This window comes from Apus apus, chromosome 2 (genome assembly GCF_020740795.1).
Source record: "Apus apus isolate bApuApu2 chromosome 2, bApuApu2.pri.cur, whole genome shotgun sequence".
Lineage (NCBI taxonomy): Eukaryota > Metazoa > Chordata > Aves > Apodiformes > Apodidae > Apus > Apus apus.
The window spans coordinates 121,908,365-121,936,270 of NC_067283.1; the positions used below are offsets into that span (position 1 = coordinate 121,908,365).

The following is a 27,906-nucleotide window of genomic DNA, read 5'->3' on the forward strand; positions in this document are numbered from 1 at the left end:
GAATCCTGATTTCCAGGATTTGGGTCTGAGAATGTTGAACTATTGCTCTTGACATTCAGATTTTTCTATTTCCTATGGTAGAATTAAGATCTCAGCAATAAATAAGCTTAATTAGAAGACACTTTGTTTAAAATGAAATTTAAATTTACTTAAAATTGCTACTTAGTCTTTTGATTATGCAGGATTTTTTGATTTTTTAGTTTTTCATAGAATCCTAGAATAATCAGATTGGAAGGAACCTCAAGAGGTCTCTAGTCCAACCTCCTGCTCATAGCATCTTCAGCTATCAGAAATCAGACTAGGTTGCTCGGGTGTTTATCAAGTAGAAATACACCCAAGGATATTAACAACCTCTTGTGTAACATGTCCCTCTACTTGACTGCCATAAGGGTGAAAAAGTGTTTTCTTTCTGTCTAGTTGGAGCATCTCTTGTTGCAGGTTATGTCCATTGACTCCTACCGGCCTGCACCATTGTCAAGAGCTTGGCTCTGTCTTCTGATGATCTCCTGGTAGCTAATGGCACCTGGCTTGTTGGTCACCCCCAAAGCTATCACTTGTACAGGCTGAACAAACTCAGGTCCCTCAACTTCTCCTCACAGAGTGTGTGCTCCACCCTGTGACTGTCTTGGTTGTCCTCTACTCAGCTCTTTCCAGTTGATCAACAGCTTTTGCACTGTGGAACCTAAAACTGGACACAGTATTCAAGATGCTATCCAGTGAGTGTTGAGTAAAGTGAGGAAAAGCACTTCGTTCAGTTTACTGGCCATGCTTACGTTAGTACTGTTTAGGTTGCTCTTGGTCATTTTGGTTGCCAGAGAACACTGCAGGCTCTTGTTCAGCTTGCTGTCTAACGTCACCCTGAGGTCCTTCTCAGAAGCTGCTCTTTAAGCTCTACCTTCCCAGGTGCAGGACTTGACATTTGTCCTTGTTCAGTTTCATAAGGCTGCTCTTGGCCCATTCCTCCACACTGTCTAGGTCCCTCTCTAGGTGGCCCTGCACTTGAGTACATCCACTGCTTCTGCTGATTTGGTTTCGGCTGTAAACTTCTCATACCTCCTCCAGGCCAGTGATAAAGATGTTGAACAAGATAGATCCCTGTGGTATTCTGCTTGCAATGGGCCCCTCTGCAGACCATGTCCCATTAGGCATTACTCTTTGAGCCTGTCCATCCATCCAGGTTTTTGTCCAATTTGGTTGTCTGTGCCTTCAGACCGTAATATCCTAACTTGGATTTAAGAATACCATAGAAGATGTGCTTGTGAGGAAAGCTTCCTTACAAAACAGCTTCATAATAGATAGAAAAATGTTAAATCCTTCAAAAAGGGGAGAGCCAGAGCACTCGGTATGGGATTCAGTGCTGGCACCCGTGAGAATGGCCCCTGTGGTGCCCTGTGGCTTATTAACTCTGTTTTCACCAACATGCTATTATAAATGGAGTTCAGCAGATATTTTTGTGGGGGCTTTCTGGTGTGGCTTAGCACCAAGGAAGTTAAGAAGCAAGTCTGACAGTTGAAATTTAGTATTTTTGGCACGTAAGTAGAATTACAAACTCTGAAAGAGTGGAAGGGGAGCGCAATTTGCATGTTCTTTCACAATGAATGAATTATTTATTAACTGGTCATAATAAGCAGTACAAGCAGAATTAATATTCTGTGAGCAGCTGAAGCTGTAAGACAGCAGCATGTTGCCATCAGAACTCTGCTTACTGCTTTCGTTTTCTGATAGGGTGATGAATTCTTAGAATGTGTTTGGATTATTAAAGTGGCAATATTCCTAACTGTAAAATCTTTAATGCTACTTCCCAAAAATCTGTTTCAACAAGACCTTGTGTTTTATCATAATGTTGACCTCTTAATGTGAAGGAGTTGATTTTCCCAGTCCAAATCTTCATGAGAACCTTTCAAACAGTTGATTTGACTTGGCTAAAGGAAAGGTTAAACTTCCCTGAGTATCTAAATTAAAGGGGCTTGGGGAATGCTGGAATGCTCTTTTTTTTTTTTTTTTTTGGAAAGAGCATCTCAAAATGGAATAGAAGCGTGTTCTTTTTTCCCTCTTTTCATTTTCTGTGCAAGGATCATATGAGGATAAAGATCCTTCTTTTAATGGAAGTTTTTATTTAGTCCCTGAGTTCTTGTAGCAGTATTCATCCTTGCTTTGCTGAAGTGAATATAATAAAGGTGAATATAGTCAAGTATTTGACTTTAGAAACTTACCTGGTCTCTGAAAAGGAGCTTAGAGGGTATTTTCAGAGATCTAGAGCAGTTTTCTTTGCTTGATCCAGAAGGCATTCACATTTTCAGAGAGAATAACTAGAGTCTCAAGTGCTCCACATCTCCCAGAATCAGGCTTTGTAAGTTGTTAGGTTCCCCTCTGTGAAGGTAGCTGGTACATTAATCCTTTCTTTCCTCTACCCCAGCTAATTCTACTGTTTTCTTCCAGGATATATCAGAACTAAAAACCACATTTACATTCACAGGGCCGGAGTACCTTAACTGGAGCAATGGAACTCAAAGTAGCACTCTCCTTTGTATTTTCCACATGGCAAGAAATACAATTTTTCTTGTAAATGAAATCTTAGAGAGATCTGTATGAATTTGATGACATATGGAAACAACTCAGCAATCCACAGTGGGGTAACAGCCTCAAAGTTAAAAAGTAATTCACTAGTGTGTGAACAAAGCTACAAAGAAGGCGAATACTAAATATTTCATAATGATTTTTCTCTTCTCCATTCCCCTTTCTCTTTTCACAGCACTGGAGAGCATGGAAGGATATTATTACAGAGACAGTGTCTCAGTAGAAGAATTTCAAGCTCAGATTAATGCAGCCTCACTAGAAAAAGTCAAGCAGTATAACCAGAAACTACGGTGGGTAATAAGCCAACATTCCTGAGACTGATTTACAAAGTTCTGCTTTTCAGCCCAGTTTCTATGACACATCTTTGTGCTGAAGTGCTTAGTATGGTGGTAATTTTTCGGTGCATGGTTGAGTAAGATCCAAGATTCGTGGTTTTGATTTCTGCACTGTAATTTAAAAAAATTTGTTTTCCCATGAAAGCTATAGTTGCAATTGCCTCTAGGTCATTGTAGTAATACACATAGAAAATTAAATGTCTACTTGATCACAAATAGAGTATCAGGACTGTTAAACGTTATGATCTGATTTTGCAGACTATATTTACCCAATTTCTACAGAACAGGGCTTAAAAATTATGTTGTTTTCCTCAAGGCTGAGCATCTTCCTCCCCTACCTTGACCTTACTAATGGGAACAAAACCATATTTGGGTACTTACATCAGCTTTGGGTGTGGGTTACAGAGTGCATACTCACCAGTATAGGTAAGGTTTATGCAGCTGTGTATTTCTGTTTCATTAAGAAGTTGCACATAAAGCCAGAATTTCTGGTATATAAAATAAGCAACTAGTTATGAAGTAAAATAATGAAAAGCCACTCTTGCATTTCACTGTACCTGTGAGTACACTGAGTACACTTAATTGAGTTCAAGAAAAAGAGTGCAAAACACTGCAGTAAAATCATGTCTATTCACTTTAAAAATTTTTGAATCAGATGGGAACACTGTCATTTAACTAGAACTGTTTGGCAACTTTTAAAAGCAGCAGAAAACAGGATATAAGAGGTTAAGGACAGTGGAGAAGGGGAAAGAGGATAAATGAGGGTCTTTATTTCTAATTCCTTCACCTATTGGCCCACTCCTGTCTTTGTAAGGTTTTCTTCATGGATCTTGCAAAAGTATTTCACTAATGTGTATCAAAGCAGTAGACCTACTAGATTCTGTTTTAATCTAGGTAGTACTGTAGCAAAAGTGATTTGAAAGCCATAAGTATTCTATGAATACCGAATACTTCATTTTTTGGTGACATCTCTTGTCAGTGCACTTCCATGTTAATGACAAATATAGTATTTACTTAGTCTGTTTTCCACCTTCTTGTATCAGTACTTCCTATTTGGGAAAAAATGTTCCTCCTGAGTATTTATTTGACAAGGCTTCTGTTAAAAATAATTTTTATAGAAAGCTTTGGTCATGCCAGTATTTGTCCCAGATCAAGTCAGCCAGTGTTGGAAAGAGATTTCTGTCAGTTGGTCAAGGCAAGACTTTTTGTGCTGTTTTTTCTATAAATAGGCCAAATTTAGCTCCCATGAAAATCCTTTAAAATAAATTTTTCATGACTTTAGGCTCTGGTGTTCCCTGACCTTGCTTACCTTGTGTGTTACGTCCTCCATTCATGCTGTGGCTTTAATGAGGTACATTCCTCTTACAGTGTTGTGACTCACAGCTCTGATCGGGTTGCTAACCTCCAAGGCCTAGTTTTACAAGAGTTACTATGAAAAAGTTAGCATTCAACAAAAACTACCATAAGTAGCTCTGTGTATTTTTCCAGCCACCTAATGTCTGATGAGAACATTCAGTAATTGATTTTTTGGTGGTTGTTTGATTTCTGGTAAACTCTACCCGTTTCTTAAATGAGGCACAGACAGCTTCAGGAATTCACTGGCATAATGTGAAGAGGAAAAACAGAAAAGCAGATGCTTTGTTCTTGTTCTGCCATTTACTAGCCTGTGTAGGTGTTTGGCCAGGACAACCTAATAAAGTAACTGTAGCAGAAATTAACATTTGGGTAATGGCCCTATAGAAGAAAAAAAATATTGAAATTGAATATTCCCTGGAAACATACTCAAGTGCAGTAATGTGATTCTGAACTCTTCATGTGGAAGAAACCCTCTGTTCAGAACCACCTAATCAGTAAGAAATTGTTCAAGATGCAATCCATAAACCATTCTTTCTCCGTAGAAAAGGAATGCATTGCTTGTTCATTGAATGACCATCTGATGACCATCTTATAATTGCTGCATCGCTACAGCAGCAGAAAGCAAATGGGAGCAACAGTCAAGGAAAAAGTAGTGGGAGAAGAGGAGAGAGACTAATGGGAATTAAACTATTGGTTAGCACGGATACAGCAGCCAAGCCACCCACTGATGAGCACTCTTGATAAAAGTTCAGCTTCTCTTATTCCTGATGCATTTAGATACTAATGCTCTAATAATGTGAAACAGATGAGACCACTTTGCTGTGTATGGTCTCATCTGCAAACAGAGATGTTGGCCTAACTTGGGATGTACCCAGGCAGGACAGTAAAACTAAAAATGAGTAGTACCTTTGCTCAGCTACCTCTTAATTTCTTGTAGTAAGGTCTTTTTAAAGCTTGAACACATAGAATATTTTTTAGGAAAGTGGTGTATTTTGCATGACAAATCTGATGTGTGCCTTCTAAGAATTAATTTAGAAATTATTTCTTTGAATGGATCAAGAGCTATATTCGAATATTTTTAATGGATTTCCAGAAAGATAACCATTATCCATGATATAAAGCCAAGAAGCTGAATCCTTGCTTTTACAGCAAAATTCATGAGTAACTATAGAACTGTGACCAGCTTTTCCACAGTATCAGAAGTAATACTATAAATCCAGGTGCAAAATTGTCCTCCTTGACACTGATTTGAGCATCATAAGAGTTTCTGTCTTTCATGGTTCTTGCTTTGAGGCTTTTGCAAATACTACCTCAACTATAAAATAGTAACGATAAGATTATCATTTTTATGAGAATGCATGAAAGACAGTTGAAAACTGGTTATAGAATTTCATGCTTATGTGGAATGGAATGTCCCTCCATCTTCTGTAATAGACTTAACCCTAGCTATTTAATCTAATTAATAATATAAGGGGACTTCTATTCTACAGTCAGCTAAAGCTGAGATTTTCTACGATTTCTGAGGCAAAATCCTCTACCCCAGCAATGTAGGAATGTCCTTTATTGGCATAAAGATGGTATTTAAAAAAGAAACCTGACAACCAATACATAGTTTATGAAATTTCTGAAACTGCTGGGAAATCCTCAGCATCTGGCCCACATTTTTTCTTAAATATGCTGGATTTCTTTTTCACAGTCAGCCACATTGCACTTTTGTAGTTCACCAGTTCTGTTTCTCTGACATTGATAAAGAAAAGAAAGTTATGCTCAAATTCTGTTTGCAAGTTGAGCTGGTGCTAATAGTTGCCAGCAATGTAAATTTCACCTCATCAAATTGTTTGCTAATGAGAAACATGCAGTACAGCCAAATGAAAGTAATTAGGTCAGCAAAGATTGTAAAGATCTTTATTACTATGTATTTGATAGCTCAGCAGTTGTGTTCTAATTTAGAAGCAGACCAGAAAGAACCTGTCTATGTGACCTGTACAAAGGCTGATGTTAAGTGAGGCCATTCTGTGTTCTCCTGCCTCCTCCCATTCTTCCATGTCTTTCTCCTTTGGTACTCCTTGCCATTCTAATAGGTGTTTTCCATCCCAGATCAATCCTTTTGCTTTTACAGATACCAGTGACCGTTTTGTTTCAGGTATGCAGGGCACAATGGTGTTTGAATCCATAGCTACTACAAACAGGAATAATGAAAACTCAAAAATATGCTGTATTTGCTTGGACTGCTTGGTGATTAAAGTGTTCACTTGCAAATCTTGAATCATGTAATTGTAAAAGCATGAGGGTAAACTTTAATTGTAATTTTTGAAGCATTACTGCTTTACGAATAATTTAGTTAAAATACATTCTGTCCTTTGAATATGATTTTTATATTTGCAAAGGTCTCTCCTGCAGAGAGAAACTCAGTATGGTAGTTATCCTTTTGTTTCATAGAAATAATCATTACTGTAGTCAAAAGTCTGGTTTCAATGCAGGCCTTTTGGCAGCTGAGGCAGACCCTGCGAGACAGGTTAGCTGAGTGGCCATAACTCAGCCAATCCTTGGGCTAAATAGTGACTTTAATATAAAACATTTAGCTGGATAGGAGAACAGTTTTTTTCTCAGAGGAAGGAGGTTTTGGATTAGTTTCCTGCAAAAAGTAAGCCACTTTTTAAAAAATGGTCCTCAATGAGTATAGGAATGACAGGTGTTGCAATGTTTGTCCAAGTTATCAGAGGTTTGGACTTGATGGCCCAGGATGGGGCTTTCAGTCTAGAGCAGTAAGGAAGCTTGCTTTTCCAGTCTTCTTTTCTTCATAAGTATTTGACATTTTGTCAGATTAGTCTTTTTTTGCTCTGCAAATTCTCTTTCTGGGAAAAAATTTGATCCCTTCTATGACATTGTAGTAAAATGCAGTTTTCTACAGGTGCTCCTGGTCAGCTTCTTATTGGGAAAGTCCAGGCATATCTGCTCTTTGAGAGTTTTCTTCTGGATGTGTCTATGCACACAAAGGATATATCTCAAAGGCAGAGAAGGAAGATGATCAGGACATAGATCATTCAGTGGGTTTGGGACTGTGGCTGTACCAAGTGTGCTTCCAGCTTCTGGGTCTCTGCAGTACACTTCCCTGCACATTGCTGTCTGCAAGAAATAACTATGGTGGAATATGGTGCCTAAAACTGCACATAAATATACCTGTTTGGATTGCAAAAGTGTTTATGCAGAGAGTTTTTAGCTGGCTTTAGATTCTTAAGCATTTTTAATGCCTCTTCTGCACCTGTGCTTGCATTTAGACATCTAAATACCTTTAAAATTTGGTTCCCGATAATATGGAGGCTTGGATTGGGAATATTCAGAGGGAAATAAGCAAAATAACAGATGAAGGTGATGTTAGGAGAGCTCCACTTTCCCATACCTTTTCTTTTACCCTCAGCATGGCACTTCCATGTGATATCCCTGACTATATGTTGACCCAGTTCTTCACTCCAAGATCAGATCATGCTGTGGGAAAGACAGTTGAGGGTTGCTATCCATCCTGGCTACTGGTGTGGGTGCTAATTATCACAGTGTAGTAATTAACTTGTCTGTACATCTATAGACAAAGAAGGTCTTGAAAAAATGTTCATTCCTTCCTGCCTACCATTCTGTGTGATTTGGAACTATTCTTTGAAGTCAGCTGTGTCCAGGTTTATTAGCAGCTATTTTGTAGCCTGCTGTACAGCTGTAATAGAAGAAAAATTAAAGCAAGCAGTAAAGGGAAAAGGCCATTTTTTGTGTGGGTTTTCCCCCCCCCCCCATGTTGGTGCTTTCTTAGATTTCATTTTAGGAGGTAAATGCAAATCTGTTATGCTAAGGAAGCAATTATAATCAGTGAATCTAATGACAAATGATTTAGCTAACTACCCTCATTACGTTGAACATCTGATTATGCTGAATGTAGTATTTGTAATTTTAAAATGTTTCGTTTACAATCTAACTTCAAACAATTTCTCTGTCTGAAGGCTCCTGTATTTATCTTGTGGCATAAGTAGCCCTCCACAGAAGGATGGTATATTTAATTTAATTCTTTATCCAAGGATGTTATAATCCATCAAGTTTTCATGTTGTTGGGTTTTCTTGTTTCTTTTAATCTTTAAAAAGACAAGAAAAGGAAACTGTTTCTGCCCCTAGAATTTAGGTAAGCATGGAACAAAATCTGTCTGAGGAATATAACATCTTTTTTATTTATACACATGTACACATGCATAGCAGCCTCTCAAGCTGCAGCCTTCTTGGCAGGCTGATGTTTTCTGTATCCTGTATAATTTAGTCAAGGCAGAAAATAGATGTGATGGCACTCATGGCTTCAGGCTGAACTAAAGTTCTCTAATAGTTGCTTTGGTTTAAATGTGATACAATGACATAAAGGACATACCCAGTTAGAGATAATTACTATGAAGGAAAGAGCTTGTCTGTCTCTGGAACAAACTGATGGGTCCTCAAGACAATACCCACGTTAACACAAAGACCAGATCATATACCAATTCTGCTAAGAAATGCATTAAAATCCACCTTAAAGCTGGCATATTCCTTCCCCCATGGTTTCCAGTGGAAAGCTTTTCCAAACCAAGTTGCTCATGTGGTTAAGAAGCTTATACTGTTTATCGTTCTGCTGCTGTTGTCCTGCAATTTTAGTCTTCCTTTCCCTTTCCTCACCTCTATCCCCATCAGTGAACAACATGTTACTGAGCAACATTAACAGTTTCTGTTGCTGCCATCAAATTAAGAAGAGTAACCTGAGGGGAGTTACAGTTATCAGAGAGTGATTCTCTGAAAATATTTTAATTTTGATGCAGTGGGATATTTATCAAGCAGATTAAAAACTCTTCTCCTGTTTTCAATACTAGATATTTGATACATTGCTTTGTGTTTAAAAAAGCAACAGTAAAACTGGACTGCAATGCTAGGTACTCAATTTTATCATGTAGTCCATATGACTATAAAAATCAGAAGTCTAATGCCTTTTGGTTTTTTAAGATGTGGTTGAAATGAACTAGATACTTGTGGCTGAACTCTAAATGCAAAATTTTTCTGAAGGAGAGATTGAAAATTAAGCCTTCATTCTGAAGGATGTAACAAGGAAATAATAGCTAAACTTGTCTCCTGATGAACTTAATGAGAATCATTTTAGGTAGAATAGAAATTAAGATTCATTGCATCTAAGTGAAGCAAGACCAGAGAGAGAATAGAGAGATCCTGGACAAAGTAAATTAAATTTGTCTAGCTGGTCTAAAAGACATTGCCAGCTGGCTTGAATTTAGCACTGTTGTGTTGGTTTTTCTTTTCTCTTCCAGCATTATGCTTTTTCTGTGAGCGGAAATTCATTGTTTCTTTAGACTTTTAACAAAGTATAACCAGTACTCAGTATATGTAGTATTCTGAAATTGAAAATATGTGTCTTGTATATCCTATTTGCTCATGAGGTGGAAATCTGTTTCGTTCTGCTTTCTTTATCCTCTGTAAATGCAGAGAACATGTATCTGCAGTCATCAGAGATGGAGCCTTATCTTTCACTCCTGATCACTGATAGGAATCCAGCTCAAGCCTGTAGCTTGTGTAGCTCGTAGCTGTAGCAGAACCCCTGACCACCCAATGACTATTTGGCATGTTGTCTTTTTCAACAGTGTGTTCCATGTCTGGACTATCAGGAGCCAAAAAGGAGACATCTACTGTCTGAAAGGCAAATGTGGAAACAATTAGTTAGTACTAATGGGTTCAGTGTGGAATTAGCTGTTTGGATAATGATGGGAGAAGCAGGAGGGCAACTGTAACTGGCCTGTGGCCCAAGAACTTCCCTTTCACATCACAAATAAGGTGGTTTCAGGTGATCTTGGAAGTAGGTAGGTATGGTGGAGCCTGGATTCTTGGAAAAATAGGGTTTAAAACATAGCATGTGAACAGTTGGCACTGTTACATAGAGCAAATGGTATTTTTTGTTTTCCTTTTTTGTCATTCATGACTTTCTGTCTTCACATTTCTATACGCACATTTCTATGATCCCCTGCTTTTGTGTTTATAAAGGTTTGAGAGTAGGGCTATGATGTGCCTGCAATGGATACTTTGTACTACAGAAACAAGTGAATTAAATGTATTTATGAATGCGTGTACATACACAGGTGTATAATATGTGCATTATACACATGCCCACAGGTACAGTTAACGACCAGATGGCAGAACACAAATTGTAATTAAAGAAATACAAACGTATGTGTGCATATATATGAAAACACACACAGTTATTATTTATGTCATAAATACATTTCTAGTTTGAGCTGAAGAAAAGAATTTGGAGCACTAATTGTAACATGTCCTGACTCTCCACCTCTGTAGTGATGTATCCTTTGCCATGATATTGACTGTGCTTATCTTCATGATCTTGAATATCTTGTGACCAAGGGATTGAAAATTAAGTAGAATTTAAGTATATTTCCATCCTTCTGAATACAGTATGAATTTATTTGGATGTATGCCACAGTGATGAACAAAATATAAAGGACTCAATTCTTGTCTGCTGTAATATCAAAGGAAAACCTTTCTATAGCAGAACTCCCAACTTGCCTTTATTTATTGCCATAACCCAAATACCTGCCCCCTCCCCAACCCCCCCTCCCCCAGTCACTTCTTTACTATCCTTGTATTTTGAAAAGACATTATCAACATCTAGGATAATGCTAAAGGTTTCTTGGAACAACAAACAGAGTAAGACTAAAAACTTGGCTTTGCTTGAATTATTTGCATGTACAAATGTACTCAGAAATTTGTCTCACTGCAGGTTTGGAGCCTCTTTAGGGTCCGTTTTTCAGTGTTTCAAGTTTTCAGGATTTTACATGTCAAGGCAAATTTTGGAATGTACCCTGTAAAATTCTTCATTAAGAAAACATCAATACTTCTGCATCTCCTTAGTATTCAACTTCTGGGAAAACATCTTGGGGTAGCATTTATCTTGTGATAGATTTTTGGTTTTGAACCTTAAGATGTTTGTTACCTCATTTCAGTGTAAGTTTTCCCTGAGATAATTGTGCCGTTATTATACATTTTTACATAGGGGATATCTTACAAAAGCAGAACACAGCAATAATCACATGTAGTTTCAATGCCTGTTGGTTTTTCTACCTTTTATAAAGGAAAGGTCTTTTTGCTACAGCTAGAGAAATTGTAGAGCTTTCAGAAGCAAAACCAGCTTCACATCTGCAGACAAAGAACTATGATTTCATTCTTGTTCATTTCAAATGGATTAGAAAATACTGTCCAAATTGGGCACCATGCCAGGATTGCCATTAACTTTTTCCATAAAATATGATTAAGGACCTTAACAAGCATTTAGTAATTAAGTGAAGTGCTTTGGAAATTTATATGCTGTCTACAGTTTGTCATGTCCTGAAAATACTGAAGACAGTTTTTATGAAAAGCAATGCAAATAAAGCACTTGAGAAACATCTGTGAGTGTTACCTGATTGGGAGGGAATAGTTTAATTTGTAACAGGATATTTCTATATTTCAAATTCATGTTGTATATGGTTGATTTTTGTTTGTACTTTAGGTTAATGAATAATTGACTGGATTAATGCAGTATTTCCTATAATTGTGTATCCCATTCTAGTGTCCATATTGCTTCATTTTGTACCCTGAGTTGATTGTTATCCGTGTACTCCATTAATTTGTGTACTGTTCTGTATTTGGTTTCTGGTTTCATTTAATACAGCTGAATTTGCTGAAATAACAGTCCAAAGAGAATGGGAGTGCAGAACAGACTCTGAACAAAGCATTTTCCTGTGACATGGCAGGAAAAAAACGGTGTAGGCTTTCAGCCTGATAATGTTCAGTGGATGTCAGGGTGATGCTTTGCTTTTTAGCTTCACTAACAAAGGAAAAGGTTGGTCTGCTGCTGCTGCTGAGGTAGCTTTTATGTGCTGTGGCCACTCATAGTGATTTATGAGTGATTTTCTCTGCAAGCCCCTTTTCCTTCCAATAGTCTCTAGCTTCCTTTGACACAGAGTACATTCTGGATCATGCAACAGGCTTAATGGAATAACAGAACTAGATTAGCTTTGCTGTGCTTTGTGAGGGGATTAACTCAAACATAAATTTGGAGGATACTTTTCAAAACTGCAAAGCTATGGGAAGCAAAATATGCTAAAACTAAAGTTGGCTGGATTTTTTTATCAGCTCAATTATTCCAGATTATTGAAGAATAAAACACTATTCCAACCTGCAGTCTGCACCTTTGCCCTGCCAGTACGTTACAATGCAAATAACTTTTCTCCTGGGTATAAAACCATAAAAAAGGAGAGGGGGGAGTGATTTTTATCCATGTATGTTACATTAATCAATGTTTTCATGACTGGAGGATCCAGGAGATCCTGTCATTTGAGAGTTAGGATGGAAAGGTCCATTCTTTTCCATTTTTATTTTCATATTTTATTGCAACTGATATATAGTTACTGCACTCCATAGTTCCAGCCTGAATAGTAGCTAAGCTGTGACCTTTAGTCAGGCCTGCTCCTTGTGTACAGGCAGTGGAGCTGGATCACAGTGATATCTTGAGGTTTCCATGGAATAATCTATTTTTTTTCCCATACATGTTCCATAGTTCAGTGAGGTTTTTCTTCTTTTGTTTTGTTTTAATCTTGGCCAGAATTGCTGCAGTGGTAGCTGTTGCCTGGTTCTCATGGGATGCCTCATCCAGGCAGGGAAGCCTACCAGGTGTTTCTATTTTCAGCTGCCCCAGCAGGTTTTAGGAGCTTTTCAACCAGCAGAACGAGTTTTGTGATCAGAAAATCACAGAATGGTTTAGGTTGGAAGGGACTTTTAAAGATCATCTGGTCCAAACCCCCTGCCATAGGCAGGGACATTTTTATTTTATTTTAAGTAATGCTGCAGAGTCAGAGAAACTGTGATCTTGTCACGAAGTATGTTAGGTATTTCTTCTGCCTGTGAGATATTTAACAATAGCTCATCTGTGCTAAACAATTAATTTGCTTATAAAGTCAGAAGAAAAAAATTCCTCTAGAGTACATGAGTTGCAGGCGACAGGAGATGAGCTCATATGTGCTCTTTGCTAAAACTTTTCCTTTCTGGTGTGGAATAAGAGAGGTTTTCCTGTTTTAGGAGAAGAAAGATAGCATGGAAGCCCTCTCTTCGAATTGTCAGCTTCCTTTGTGCCACATAGAAATTAGCCAAGCTTGTTTTTTTAAAACAGTGCATGTTGCGTTTGTCCATTTTATAGAAATGTTTTCTGGTACTATTCATTCATAAGTAAAAGGTTATAGAAGGAACTGGGAGAAGGAGGGATGATGAGCTTTAGTACCCAGTAGCTAAACCTGATACAGTAAATATGCTTTTTCTGTCACATTTGTGTTCTGCAGGTAAACTACAGTTGTCTGTGGCTTTTCATTTCATGCACTAATTCATTTTCAAAGAACTGTGCAGAAATTGTAAAGAAAGGCAGTTTGTTTTTTATTCACGCAGGAAGGCGGGAGTGCACACATTGCCAATGACATTTTGCTTGTATGATGTATATTTGCCCCTAGTAGGGTTTCTGCTTTTTTGTATCTTTTTGTATTGTGAGCTTGTGTATAGTACTGTGTTTCATGTTTGGGATCCTGGTTTTCTATTGTTGCAGTTACATACAGCTAATATAAAAAAGCTTGTAGGGCATGAAGCTCAGGCACTGTTTATATGCCAAGTTTCCCTAAGTCACTATTAAAATCTAGAGAGTTGCCACAAACCTTTTCATGCATAACTCTGGTGAAGATCACCTTGTGATCCAGTTTTTCTACCAACTAGACAGTAAAATTTTGCCCTTCACTGTCAGAAGGGGCAGCTTTTGTCTCCAGAACAAAATATGTTATTACAGTAAAAGAAAGAACAGTGGTGCCTATTTACTTATGTATTATTCCTTGATCCTCTCTAGCATAAAATTTTAAAAAATCTAAAAAATTCCACCCTTAGAATGGTGTCTAAGAAAAGTCACTTACACAAATACTTTGTTCAGGAATTTAAACAATTTTCTGATTGTTCTTTCAGGGCATTCTACCTGGACAAGTCAAACTTGCCTCCAAATTCAACATCTAAAGCAGCTTATATAGATAAGGTAAATAAAAATGTTAAGTGCTTGATTAAACTTTGCATGTTACACACTGTGTTATGGTAATCCTTTCCTAAAGCTTTCTTAATTCCAGGAAAGAACTGAATTATTTAAAGCTGGGGTGAGGCAGAGGGGTGTCAGTGCAAGAAGAAGCTCTCTTGCAGCATTTTGCCTCACCTGCATTTTAGTGTTAGGTATCAAAAGGTGTGGCTAGAGGGCATTGATGTATTTGGGAAAAGGAACCATAGCTTTCCTTTTTGTCGGTGCTTTCAGAGAAATGCAGTTGCTCGAGGAGTGTGAGGGAGGTGGAAGGGTAGAGTGAAGAGAAACCAGGTGCAGGCAGAAATTCCTTGTTCTTAGAACTGGAAGCACTCTTCCCAATTAAATACCCCTTCAGCATCCTGCTCAGAAGGCTTTCTTTTGACCCTCTTCATTTAGGCTTTCTTCAAATGCCTTCTTTAAACCTCTGTGATGGAGAGATCCTAGAGGCTATGAAAAATCCTTTAATGCTCTTTCCTGTTGAAGAGTTAATGCTCATATTGCAGCCCAATAGGGGGAAAAAGAAGTTCCTTGAGTCAGCCTACACAGACTTCAAAAGTGATTTGAGCTACTGTGGCTTGAGAAATACAGAGACCAACAGCTGAGCCGTATGACAGACTACAATTTTGTGTCAGTATCTTCCAGCATGGGTGTTAACATACTGATAGTTACTGCTTGTTGGACCCATGCTCTATGGGATGGGAGGGGGATGTGTGCCTGTGCCTCTCCTTCCCTGGTGAGTAAGCTACGTCACTTTCTAAGCAGACAGAGGTGCAGCAGGAGACATTTAGGTATATGTGGAGTGCTTGTTACCCCTAAACCTGTGCCCAGTCTATTTCTGTAAGAGTTCCAGGGCAGGATAAAAACACCTCATAATCCAGGTCTGCCCAAGGAATGCTTGGTTAAGCTGATGCATTTGTTTTGTAATTGGAACAAGCTAGGAGTTGAGTGCAGGATGTGTTTGTGGCTGTGCCTTTTGCTCTGTTCTCCATAGCTCTGCATTAGTGAACAGCACCAGCTAAAATAAATTTAAATGCATGCAAGTTGAACCAATGGGATCTAAACCAAGTTTAATCTGTTTGTACCCAAGTTGAAGTATGCTGGGTGTTAGAATTTATTTACTTGACCTCAGTGCTTTCCAATGAAGTATTTTTCATATGCGAGCAAGTGAGGCTGCCATTTCCCTAATCAGGTAAAATTGTCTTTAGAGAATCAATCTGCTTTCAGGAGATTCATTCTTTGAGTAGCACGGCTGTTTCTTGGAATCTTTAAGTGGTTTTTGAATAAAGAAACTAGAAAATTTGAAATTATGCGGTCTGCAAAACTGCCATATGAACAACTTTACCCAAAGCACCATGAGATGTTTTTAACTGCTAGACTGGAGGTTCCTTTTCTGAGAGCAGCCTTCAGCTCAAAGCTTCCTTCTTTACTAGGTGGATAATTTATTTTCCATGCGGTAACAATGAAGTTATTTGAAGTCACACTACAAAATTAACTGTTTTCATTTTGTAGTATGTTTTGGTCACTTCTATTAATTTTTAATTTTCCATGTTGTTAGTCAGGGTTAGGAACTAGACATTTGCATAAATAAAGGACAGTGTTGTCTTAATTGTAAGCTGATTTTCTCTGCAAGTCAATGAACCAGTCTTGGCATCCCTCCTGGGTGTATATACGGTTGTAGGTTGCCTCTTCATGGCTTCTCTTCTTACCGGGACCATTAATGGATGTGGCACTGATGGGTCTATTCAATCTACTGAAGTGCAAAACACTTCTGTAGGCAGGATGGGAAGTGAAACAGTCACTGACAGTAAGAAGTTAAAAGTTTGAGAAAGTTGTCATAGGTCACGTAGCAGACAACTATGTGCTCTGTATTTCTGTTACGAAGTTTGGCTTCGGCTTTCTCAACCAACCCTGCTGTTCCATCTACAGCACTGATGACCTGCTCTAAAAGAGCACTTCCTGTACTCTCAGTAGCAAATATTTAAATTGCTCTCTCTCTTCCTCTCTTGCAGCTGATGAGGCCTCTCAACTGCTTGGATGAACTTTACCGACTGATAGGGTCCTTCATCCGCTCCAAGCGCACCGCAGCCTGCGCCTACACTGCGTGCAGCGCTTCCGGAGTTGGGCTGCTCTCGGTGTCTTCCGAACTCTGTAGCAGGCTTGGGGCTTGTCACATCATTATGTGCAACAGTGGAGTTCACCGGTATGAGTTACTTTTCCTCCCTTTGTTTCAGTCAGTCATTCAGTCATTGCATTTTGGAGACTGCTGCCTTTTAGTTATATAGAGGTCTTGCACTAAATGCCTAACATCCTGGACTAAATACCTAACACACTTGAAAGATTTGTGGTGAAATTCTTGAACTGCATTTGCAGTGTTTGACAGAAACGAGCAGTATGGTTTTGTTTGGTGCAGTTGTAATGGGTGGTTTCTCATTCAAGTCAGAAAAAGGCAGAAAACTTAATTAATTAAGTCGAAAAAGGAAGGTTTCCTAGGTGACTAACACATACTATATTAAACTGTTAATGCAGGCAATAAATGCTGAAATTTGTATTTGCTAGGGGGAATTGGAGTAGAGGTTATTTCAAGGAAAAAAACAAAACAGAAGAGGTATGCATTTTTGCAGGTGTGCCTTAAAATAACTAAAAGTTCTGCCTGTAAAACAGTTGATGTCATTAATACAAGATAAAAAAATGAACTGAGCTGTAACCAACTGATCTTTGTCATTGAGGCTAAGAGATTTTAATAGACACACACATGTGTATATATATATGACAGTAGTGTCATTATTGAGCTCTCTGGTACTTAATGATATTCATGAAAGGCAGCTATGTGTTTGTTCCAACTGAGCAGATTACAATTTTTTATACTTTTTACCAAAAAAACAAAGACTACAATTGGAGAGGGGGAAAAAACCCCAACAAAGAAACAACCTAACACAACCAAGAATTTGATATTAAATATCTGCTCTTTTTATTAGAATTCCAAACTGTAGATTACAGATAGCAATATGTTAAAAATAGGTTCCTTTGTTTCTGATCTATGAAAACCCTTATTTTAGAAGACCTCATTGCCAGTACATTATATTAGAATGACCATTACTTTCTCCTTGTTTTGAGTAATGTCCTTTCTTTAAAAGAGCTTTGAGGAGAAAAAAAAGCAACATAGCTGCAATGCAGATTATCGAGCATGAAAACCAGGAAAAGCACCATGTAGAGCCAACACAATGAAGTTGTATAAAATAGTGCTTTCCATTTTTTTAACAGAGTTTGCAACAGACTATTTGTTTTACTCTCAGTGATACAAGTGTATATAGCATGCTGTATACTGTACTTGATTTTATGTAATAACAGAAAAAGGTGTATTATTTAACACCAGTCACTATCGCAGATGAAGATGGAAATACTATATAGCTTGGACTGACATGAAGTTGTCATTTCAGAAGACCGTGAAGCTATACCTCTTTTCTCTGGCTCTTTATTGTGGTTTCAGTTTCATGTCTTATGTGATCAGAAAAGACTTTGGACTTAGTTCTGCCTTTTTTTTTTTTTTTTTCAAAAAAAGAAAACTGGAAAAGACTGCCTCTGAGTTTCATTATGATTTAATGGATTAAGTTCTGAATTTGCCAGTATATTTGTGCGAGAAATTCTTATAAAGAATAAAGTCAGGGCAACTTTTATAGCCCAAATAAACTATTACCCCAAAGTTAGGGGCTACAAATTATTCACATTTTTAAGAGGTAGTATGCTTGATTCTGAACGTGAGCTGTTCTTAGATGAAAATAAATTATTCTTAAAATTTCTGCTCAAAATTAGGGCTAATTCACAGGTATTAACCATTAAATGTCTATTTAACTATCTTTTAAACACACAAAATATTAGAAAAAAAACATTCAGTTTCAAGACTGTAGTATGAGCAATGGGAATGGGATTTAAAGGTGTTGTGTGGTTTTCCATCTAGATGTTAAAGGATTCAAGATCACCTATTTACCTAAAGCTGCAAAACTTTTTTGTAAAGCATGACTAGTTCTGCTTTACAGCAAGTCCATTTGAGCTTTTATACAAGTTACAGTTACTTCACTTGTGCACTAATACTGCCTTTGCAGCTGCCATCTGTTCAGAGAAAGAAACATCAACTCTTGGCATTATCAGAGACATTTAAAGATAGGCCCTGCAGGAAAAAGGAATGCAGTACTTGGGATTTCATAGGTGCTCAAAGAGTTTTGCCTTCAATTTCCAAAAGTTCAGAAGGGGACTCATGTATTTCGAAAACTAGAAGGGATTCTTCTGCTATTGTTCTTTCAAGTAAAAGTTAAGGAAGTTTTTTTTTAACAACAGTTTCCTAAAGTTACTGTTGTGCACACAAACTGGATGGATGAAGAAGCTTTTCCTTAGAATTTATAAAGTCACTTTCTGTGCATTTTTTTCCTTCTGGTGTCCCTAGGCCGTATCTCAACAGTCCAGCACTAGGTAGTTCTGCATTTTGGCATTCTGAAATTGCCTTTGCCCAGACAGAAAGCTTGTTTTGTCTCTAGCTAGTGGGCTTGCTGGGTGAAATTTGTTCTTGACATTTCTACTGCTAAAATCTGCTGTGTTTTTATGAACCTGCTTCCCCTGCTGCTCTGCAGAGTGAAACTGTCTTGCAGCACCAAGAAATCCTATGAGGGGTAGAGAAGTGGGAAGAATGAGATGCTGGATGTGATCAAGTGCCATAGACTTAGATGATTTTGCTTGTTGCTTGCAGTCTTGAAGGCTTAATTACTTTTTTTTTTTTTTTTTGGAATGTCATTTAATCAGGGAAGATAATCTTGCAAGTCCTGCTCCCCCCAAACAAAACAAAACAAACCAGAAAAAACCCCAAAACCAAAAAAACAACCACTCTTTAAGTTTTAAGTTAAGTTCTTTACAGTTCAAGCTACTGATTTTCAGTAGAGAGGATATTTCTCTCTGGTTGTTTTCAGCAGTATATCGAGCCTTCTGTATTCTTGGAAACTGGATGCTGTGAAGTGCTTGATTGCAATCAGTTGCAGAAATCCATTTTTTGTAGGCCTAGAGTAAGGACTCACAACATAGTTGAAAACTGGTATTATCTACAGATGCAACTAGGCAAGTAGATGGGGGGAAGATTTTAATTGTCCTTGCAAGTTAAGCTTTGAAAATATATTCTTAACTTCTCAGTTGTGAAGAATAATCAATTCAGAGTAAGGTTCCTGCATGGTTTCTTTTAAAAACTCCTCATTTTAGCCTAATTTCTATGATTGGTCTGCGATGGGAGAGAATGTCTGAGAGTCTGTGGAAGGGTACAGAGTGCTCTGCTGGTCAGCATCTTTCTTTTGTTCATGGGGAGTGGGAACTGAGCACACCATTAAACTGTCAGAATTCAGATACATTTAATAGACTTGAAACAAAATATATATTAACCTTCCCTCAGTCAATTAATCTCTCTTTCACTGAAATGACTGGAGAGCTTTTTCTGTATTTTCTCAATTTAGGTATTACGGATTGACAGGGGATGGGGGAATAGGGGTTCTGCCACCCCTCCTTCTAACCAGAAGCAAATCTCAGATAGTTTCAGAGGGGGAGGCTGCATGGCAGTCCAATGTGGAAGAGGCCAAGAACTATGAAACAGCAGCTTTATCTGCTCTGACAATGATTGCTGATCTCTGGATCAGCGGTGTCTTGGTTTCTGACTTCTCTGTGATCCATATTAAATTGCTTTTTACACTGCAGTAGGCCAAAACAGCTTGACAGAGTTCATATTTTCATCCCTTTATCCAAGATATTACTGGGGATTTTGAGTTGCTGATGATTGCTTTGCTTTGATTTTTATTATGACAATATGTTTACCAATTTACATTAGAGCCTGAAATCCTGTATCTATTTCAGACAGCAGTTCTTTTCAAGTTTATTTCGATCAACAGAAAAACAAGGATGGGGAAAAATAAGTCCCTTTAACCTTCACTGTCCTACATTACATGTGAATACTACAAACTCGCCTTGGATTATCATAAATGAACATGCCTTGCCGATCAACATCAGGAACAAAGCTCTAAATTAGTCCAAGAAATCAATAGTTTGCATTTCCATTTTCCATTTTTTATAATCCATAATTATATTTCTGCTTGCCAGTCAGCTGGCAGCCTGTAAACAATGCTCTGCTTTCTTTATTGCTTTTTGTTCTGTTTGAAGCTGTAATCACTTGGTACAAATGCAGGTGATGAAAGGCACTTTTAAATTTTATTGAATCATGATGTTAGCTCCTGTTGGAGGGAGAAGAGTGAGACTGCACTGCACAGGCATGTCCTAGCCTCTTCCCATGCCAAAATGAAATTAGGTGCAGCAGCTGCAGAAGTCTATTCAGCGACCATAGGGCCTTACAGGCTCAAAGGAATAATTTAAAGCATCCAAATGAAACAAATGCCAAGTTTATTTAAAATTTTGCATTTCCTGGAGGATTGAGAGAAAAAAAAAGTCTTTTATAATCTTGATGAACCCCAGAAAAGTCACTTTCTTATTTTCTTTTCTGAATTTTAATTTCCCCTCAAGAAAGTCTCTCCTGAGTGTTACCATCCTTCAAGCAGCGGGGTTCTGGCTGGCAGACACTCGGCTGAATGATGAGGCAGGTTTTGCCAAGGGTTGATTATGCTGTCTCCTCTAGCTGGCACAGCTCCTGCAACCCAGGTAAACCTGCTCCATCTTCCACATAGCAAAGCAGAGTAATGCCATAAGCTGTCCATCACAGCCAGCTGCCTTTCTGTGAATCAAAGGAAGCAAGGTAAAAAACAGGGACTCTGAATTTATATTGTAGACATTCTCTCATAAGTCTCTTCCTTTTAGATTATATTAGATTTTTTTCTGTAGGAATTTCTGAGCAAAATGACTGCTACAAAAAAAGTCTTGAAGTTTTGCAGCTGCATTTAGGCTGGCTATTAGCTCCTTGGTAAGAAGTCTTTCTGGGATTGATGAGACTGCTTTCAGGAGTCAGGTCGCAACACAGGCCAAAAAGCTAATCATAGGATTGTAGAATGCATTGGGTTGGAAGAGAACTTTAAAGGTCCAACTCTCCTGCACTCTGCAGGGTCCACTTTAACTAGATCAGGTTCTTCAGAGCCTCATCAAGCCTGACCTTGAATGTCTTCAGGGATGGGGCCTCTGCCACCTCTTTGGACAACCTGTTCCAGTGTTTCACCACCCTCATTGTAAGTAACTTCTTCCTAATGTCTCATCTTAATCTACCCTGCTCTAGTTCAAGACCATTGGCCCTTGTCCTGTTGCTGCACACACCTTACTTAAAGAGACATAAGTAAACTTTTCAGAAAATAATTTAGGATAGTAGAGTATTTGATTCTCTGCTAGTTACTATTTGAAAATAGTTATGTAATTGTTAAATATGAGAGAATTTGTTTTCATACAAGATAAACAAGACATTAAACACAAATAGGTTGTTTCTACAGTGATTATAATTTTATTTTTCTCTGTATTTGAAGTTCGTAGGCCATCTGGTACCTTTTTGCTTTGTTATCTCTAATGTGAAGGGCTACAGACTTACGAGTTCTCTTGCATGTTTTAAATTCTGAGACACTAGTTTAAAATGCAGTCTAAAAATGCAGAGAAGTGCACAAAAAAAAGTCACTGAGACAGATAAGATGGATCTAAGTTGTTACTGTTATGGATTTCAAGGTGTTCTTTTTTTCTATTTGGATTTCTTTTTACATTATGGACTTTTAGTAGCAGGGTTGACACACAACTCGGTCACTGTGCTCTGTAGAATTGTCCTCTCACGCTTCAGTTCCTGCATTATTGCTTTATCTGCAGTTCACATCTTTGGAGAATCTGCTTCTTCCTTATAAAAACTGCTACACTACAACAAAAATAGAATAGATACTCTTGAACAATCTAAAATCAAAAACTTCTCCAAAACTTACTTAATTTTTGACATGGAAGAGACTTAAGTGAGTAACCTGAACTGTTACAAGACAGGGAATAAATCTGCAGTTTTCTAGCAGATTGACTTGCCTGCTTACATGTGAAGAAGCCTTTAATGTGAAAGACTTTCTGCAGAGAACAAGTTGACTTCAGACTTTTTTGTTTGGTTTGGCAAGCCTGACTGAGAGTGAGCAAACAAAAGGCGTGGAATACTTTGAATCTTGTGGAAATACTGTTCTTGCAACAAGCAAAGAATAGTCAATGGTGGAAGTGCCTCCTTGCAAAATTCCCAGCTGATTAAAGGTGACAATATCTTATGGGAAGAATGTTTGTGAGAAGATGCTCTATACAGGCTTTTAACCCTGACAGCAGCTGTATGATATAAATAAGTGTATTTATTTATTTATTTATTGCTTATTCTTTGAAAAGCTTGCTGTTTTAAAAAAGGTAGAATAGTCATGTTATATTTCTGGAAATAGATTGAATTATAGTAATCTTCTAAATAAGCTACAGAAAAATAATCATTACCTCCTGCGTGTTTCATGCTTCAGGATTAAATATTACTAATACTGAATTTAATAAAACTGACTAAAACTGTATTTGTAAACTACAAAATACGTCATTAACCACGGTTAGGTCTGAAATATGTCTAATGTGTAATTGCCTCCCAAGACTGATTTACTAGCTTGATAAGTTCATGCCATCTACTTCAGCAATGCAGAAATCTGTTGGCTTGAAAATACCTGGTAGAGCTGTGTTTGATTACCCTGGGGAGGAGTGGTGGATGTGTGCCTGCTGAGTTGGGATATATGTATTATGAGGTTTGCACAGCTACATAACGACAGTGGAGCATCCTGTGAAAGAAACTTTTGCATGCTAATGATTAATGGATAAAAGGCAGAAATTCCCTTAACAATGGACTATCAGTTACTGTGTGGTGGTATAATACCTTCCACAGACAGTTACTTTTTGAAGCATTTATTCCATTATGATGGTTCCCTATTTCGTGTGCAGCATAACGGCTTTCTATATGTTGACAAAAATAACAACATAAGCTTTGGACTGAACTTCAAGTGGATGAGTTAAGTCCAAGGCTGATTTTAAATAAGTGGTCTTTCCACACTGGGAACTTCTCAGCTCCACAAAGGTTCATAAAGGGAGTGAACCAAAGTCCTGAAATCCAGTAGAGTTTTATTGTGATTGTAAAATACAATATTGTAGTTTAATGTGAAAACTTCTTGCTCATTTTCTCTCTGATACCTATTTGCTGGCCCAACTTCCCTTTCCATACAAGTTGAAATTCCGTTCAGCAAAGTTTCAGGATATGGGAATGCAAACTTCAATTTTACTTGCATGGAGACTTATTGCCACAATGAGAACAGCTTAGAAATTCTGGGAAAGTCTGGAGTTAGGCCTGTCTATACTTTTAATGCATATTTGTTAAAACCTTGAAGAACTTCTTCCTTTCTTTTGGGGTATATTGTGGCCTGTTTTCTTTGGCTTACTCATCAGAATCGATGCCCATCACCTTGCCATCACTAGTAATTACAGAGAAATACCCCAAAAATGTTTACCCCAAAGTGACTCTAGTACTAAATTTTTAATTGCTGGATCCACTAGCATAAATAATATCTGCTCTATAGGGATTAATTTAAATGACAGCTGAAAGAAGTTAATAGTATAATTGGTTTGAAGGGTGGTCAAATGTAGGCGTGATTAGCTTATGATGTATGGAAAGCAAAGTAATTAAAATAATAGCAAAATAAAATAAAAACAATGGCATTAAATTACATGTTGAGTAGAAGCTTTAGATGTTGTTTAGACTAAGCATAGATGCATCCTTTTGATATTTTTTTTCCTGTTCACTTAGACAGAACATAATTCTTTTTGACATCTCTGACTGTGGTGACTACTAAATCAATTTGTTTCACCTCATCTTTTCTATTCAGGACATTTTTCTAAGGGATGTTTTGATGCATCTTTGGATGTAGGATGGCTGGAACCCTAATTGAAACTTGAGAATGAATTGGATTATTTAGGTTCTTTTTACTCTAATAACATGGATATACAGTTTGCAGAGTGGCAGCTGTTTGTACTGTACATGAACTCAAATTATTTTTCCTTTCAGGTGACATTAAACAAGCTGTCAAAAAATAAGCCATTTCTTAGAAAATTTCAGTCTTTTTTCCCCTTTTACAACTCAGTTTTTCAGTGCATATATTTGTCTGTCTAGATGATTTTGCAGCTTTTCAGTAAAAATCATACCCAGTCAGAAACAAATGGACTACTGGTGACAGAAAATTATTTAACTTTTTTTGTTCAGGATGATCTGATCCAGAAGATATTTGTAAGTTTGTATTTAAACTTCACATCAATACTGTCATGACTGATGGGAGACTGGGGATAGCAGGCAGGGGCTGGGAGCAGCTGCAGCCCCTTCTGTTTCTTGGAAACCAAATGGGTGAAATGAGGAATTTTCAGCCCAGTTGTGCTGGGAAAGCCAAATGTCTGTGCTGACTTGCTTCTGTAATCTGTCAAGGCAGGGAATTTGTGATTCTAACTGACATAAATTCTGAGATGATGAATTTGGTTCTTTTGTTTTTCTGGCATAAAAGAAAGGATGAGAGGAAAAGAGAGGGAGTGAGAACAGATTTTGCTTTGTTTACACTGTAAAATGTATGGATTTGGATTTAGAATGTTGTGAGAGTACGGAAGTTTTTCCCCTAATATTTTCCTTGTTTGGTTTGTCTGGGCTAATTACATCTGTTCTGACCATTTCAGTGGTCAGAACTGCTTCCAAATTGCTTTGTAAGCTTTAGTACCATCTGCTTATCAGCTCTCAAAATGGGGGAGAAGGCTCAGTTATTATGTATTGCACATATTTGCTGACAAATTTTGATACCAAACCTTGCTCAGACCACCAGAACAGTCTTACCATGTGAGAAATTCCCAGCTTTCATATTGTTTCATAAAATTTTGCAAGCTGTATTCGTTTAAATTTGTGTTCGCTTGATCACTCTGTGCTTGGCAGCCCTATTGCAGAGGTACTTCTAGTTATGACTTTTCCATGTTAGCATCTGGTGTTTTGTGTGTGCATTTGTTTCTTTCACAGCTGGTTTGCAGTGGAGTTTGATTTGTAATAATGGATATGTAGTAATTAAAAAAACTGTATTTGAAGAGCTGGGAGAAAGCACAAATAAGGAAATACATATTTACTCAGCACGGACAGTTTATACGACCTGTTTTATTAGAGGATGCTATCTCATTGCTTTGGTGTTCAACCAAAATAAAGCTATTTGAGTGCTGTTGCTTTAGAAAGTAACTTATTTAGCAATTGCATGACAAAAGCTATAACCAGTAATTTCTATTTAATTCATCCATTCATCAGACCTTTTCCATGCCTTAAAAGAAACACAGAGTCTAGGGATATTAAATTGGATCTCTAATGAAATAGTGTATTGAATCACAGTCATGCCACTGATGCTATTTTAATACTTTTTAACATATGATAATGAGTAAGAATGTTTTTTTAAAAGAAACAGTGGATGCATATATAAACCAGCATTACCGTAGGAGTTCACCTTGGATGTAAAATGCTTTATTAAATAGGTGTGATAATAGTTAACACCATCACTGTTGCTGTCTTGGGTGTTTTCACTACTAATTTTTGAGGATACATTAAAAATATTATCCTTAGAATTACTATTCTTTTTGGCCTTGTGCTGAGATCTTGAATTTTAGCCTATGTTTCAGGATTGTACTGTAGTTGTGGCCTATCTCCACAGTAGCCTGTCTTTGCTTTTCTCACTTTGTTTTTGTCTTTATCTACACACTTGGCAACCTTAATTCTGAATCACGGCCAAATTGTCAAAATGTAGAGGACCCATAATGTCCATGATCACCAGCCATTTCATCAGATTTTGGACAGGGAGCAGTTTGGCAGTCTTTTCCAATCACTAGGTTAGTATTTGCACCTAATTCTGTGAGCTGACCTTTGTTTTCAAGGTTCTTTTATTCTTTGATTCATGCATGCAGAAAATGACTTTCCTGTTCTTTCAGCCTTCTGGGTTCCAGGAAGACGGGATTTATGGAAAAGTTGGCTCAGTGACTGCTTGATTGAAAGCTGTACTTTGAGCCCATTAACCTCTATTATACCTACAGAGAGACTTTCAGCCCTTTTTTCTATCTTAGATCACACCTTTTGCATTAGATTTCAGATATTTCTGCTTTTTCCCATTGTCAATGAGACAAAGCTTAGTTTGCTGTCTGGTCTTGAAGGTGAGATGTTGGGATTTGCATTGGAGGTTCCTCCAGTGCATCAATTGTAACTTGTTGATATATATGGTGGACAAACCAACCAGGAGAGGAGTGCTGCTGGATCTTGTACTCACCAACAAGGAGGGTCTGGTTGAAGAGGTGATGGTCAGTGGCAGCCTTGGCTGCAGTGATCATGAGATGGTGGAGTTCATGATCCTGTGTAGGAGAAACAGAATACCTAGCAGAACCAGAACCCTGGACTTCAGCAGGGCCAATTTTGGCCTCTTCAATCAATTATTAAAAGAAGTCCCATGGGACAGGGTGTACTAGATGGTCAAGGGGCTCAAGGTAGTTCGTCAGCATTCAAGGACCACTTCTTGCAAGCTCAGGATCAGAGCATCCCAATGGGTAGGAAATCAAGTAAGGGAGCCAGTAGACCTGCATGGTTAAACAAGGAACTGCTGGGCAAACTCAAGTGGAAAAAGAGAATCTATGGATCATGGAAGGAGGGGCTGGCCACTTGGGAGGAATATAGGACTGTTGTCAGAGGATGTAGGGAGGCAATTAGGAAAGCTAAGGCCTCCTTGGATCTTAATCTTGCAGATGAGGTCAAAGACAATAGAAAGGGCTTCTTGAAGAAGCAGACATACAATACATTGCAGATACAACTAACACCAGAGGCAATATAGGCGCACTGCTGAATGAGGTGGGTGCCCTGGTGACAGAGGATATAAAGAAGGCAGAGGTACTGAATGCCCTCTTTGCCTCTGTCTTTACTGCTGCAGACTCTTCCCAGGAGCCCCAGATCCCTAAAGCCCCAGAAGAAGTCAGGATAAAGGAGGAGTTTGCTTTGGTAGCTGAGGATTGGGTTAGGGATCAGTTAAGCAGTCTGGACATCCACAAATCAATGGGTCTGGATGGAATACACCCATGAGTGCTGAGGGAACTGGCAGAGGTCATTGCTAGGCCACTCTCCATCATCTTTGGTAAGTCATGGGCAACAGGAGAGGTGCTTAAGGACTGGAGGATGGCAAATGTCACTCCAGTCTGCAAGAAGGGCAAGAAGGAGGACCTGGGTAACTATAGACTGGTCAGCTTCACCTCCATCCCTGGAAAGGTGGTAGAACAGCTTGTTCTTGTCACTATCTCTAGGCATATCAAGGATGAGGGGGTCATTAAGAGTAACCAACATGGTTTTACCAAGGGGAAGTCATGTTTGACCAACCTGATGGCCTACTATCAGGAAGTAACTAGGTGGATAGATGATGGTAGGGCAGTAGTTGTGGTTTATCTTGATTTCAGTAAAGC

The 27,906-nt window shown here is 38.1% G+C and overlaps 1 protein-coding gene across 3 annotated transcripts in view; it reads left to right on the forward strand.

The window, feature by feature from the left end:
• PREX2 (phosphatidylinositol-3,4,5-trisphosphate dependent Rac exchange factor 2) overlaps nt 1–27,906 on the forward strand; it is a 187,660-nt gene that overhangs the window by 142,710 nt on the left and 17,044 nt on the right. For all 3 annotated transcript variants that reach the window (XM_051609828.1, XM_051609827.1, XM_051609829.1), the window contains 3 exons: nt 2,753–2,867; nt 14,319–14,385; nt 16,431–16,621. In XM_051609828.1, coding sequence (XP_051465788.1) covers nt 2,753–2,867; nt 14,319–14,385; nt 16,431–16,621 — 373 coding nt within the window. The remainder of the gene's footprint in view (nt 1–2,752; nt 2,868–14,318; nt 14,386–16,430; nt 16,622–27,906) is intronic.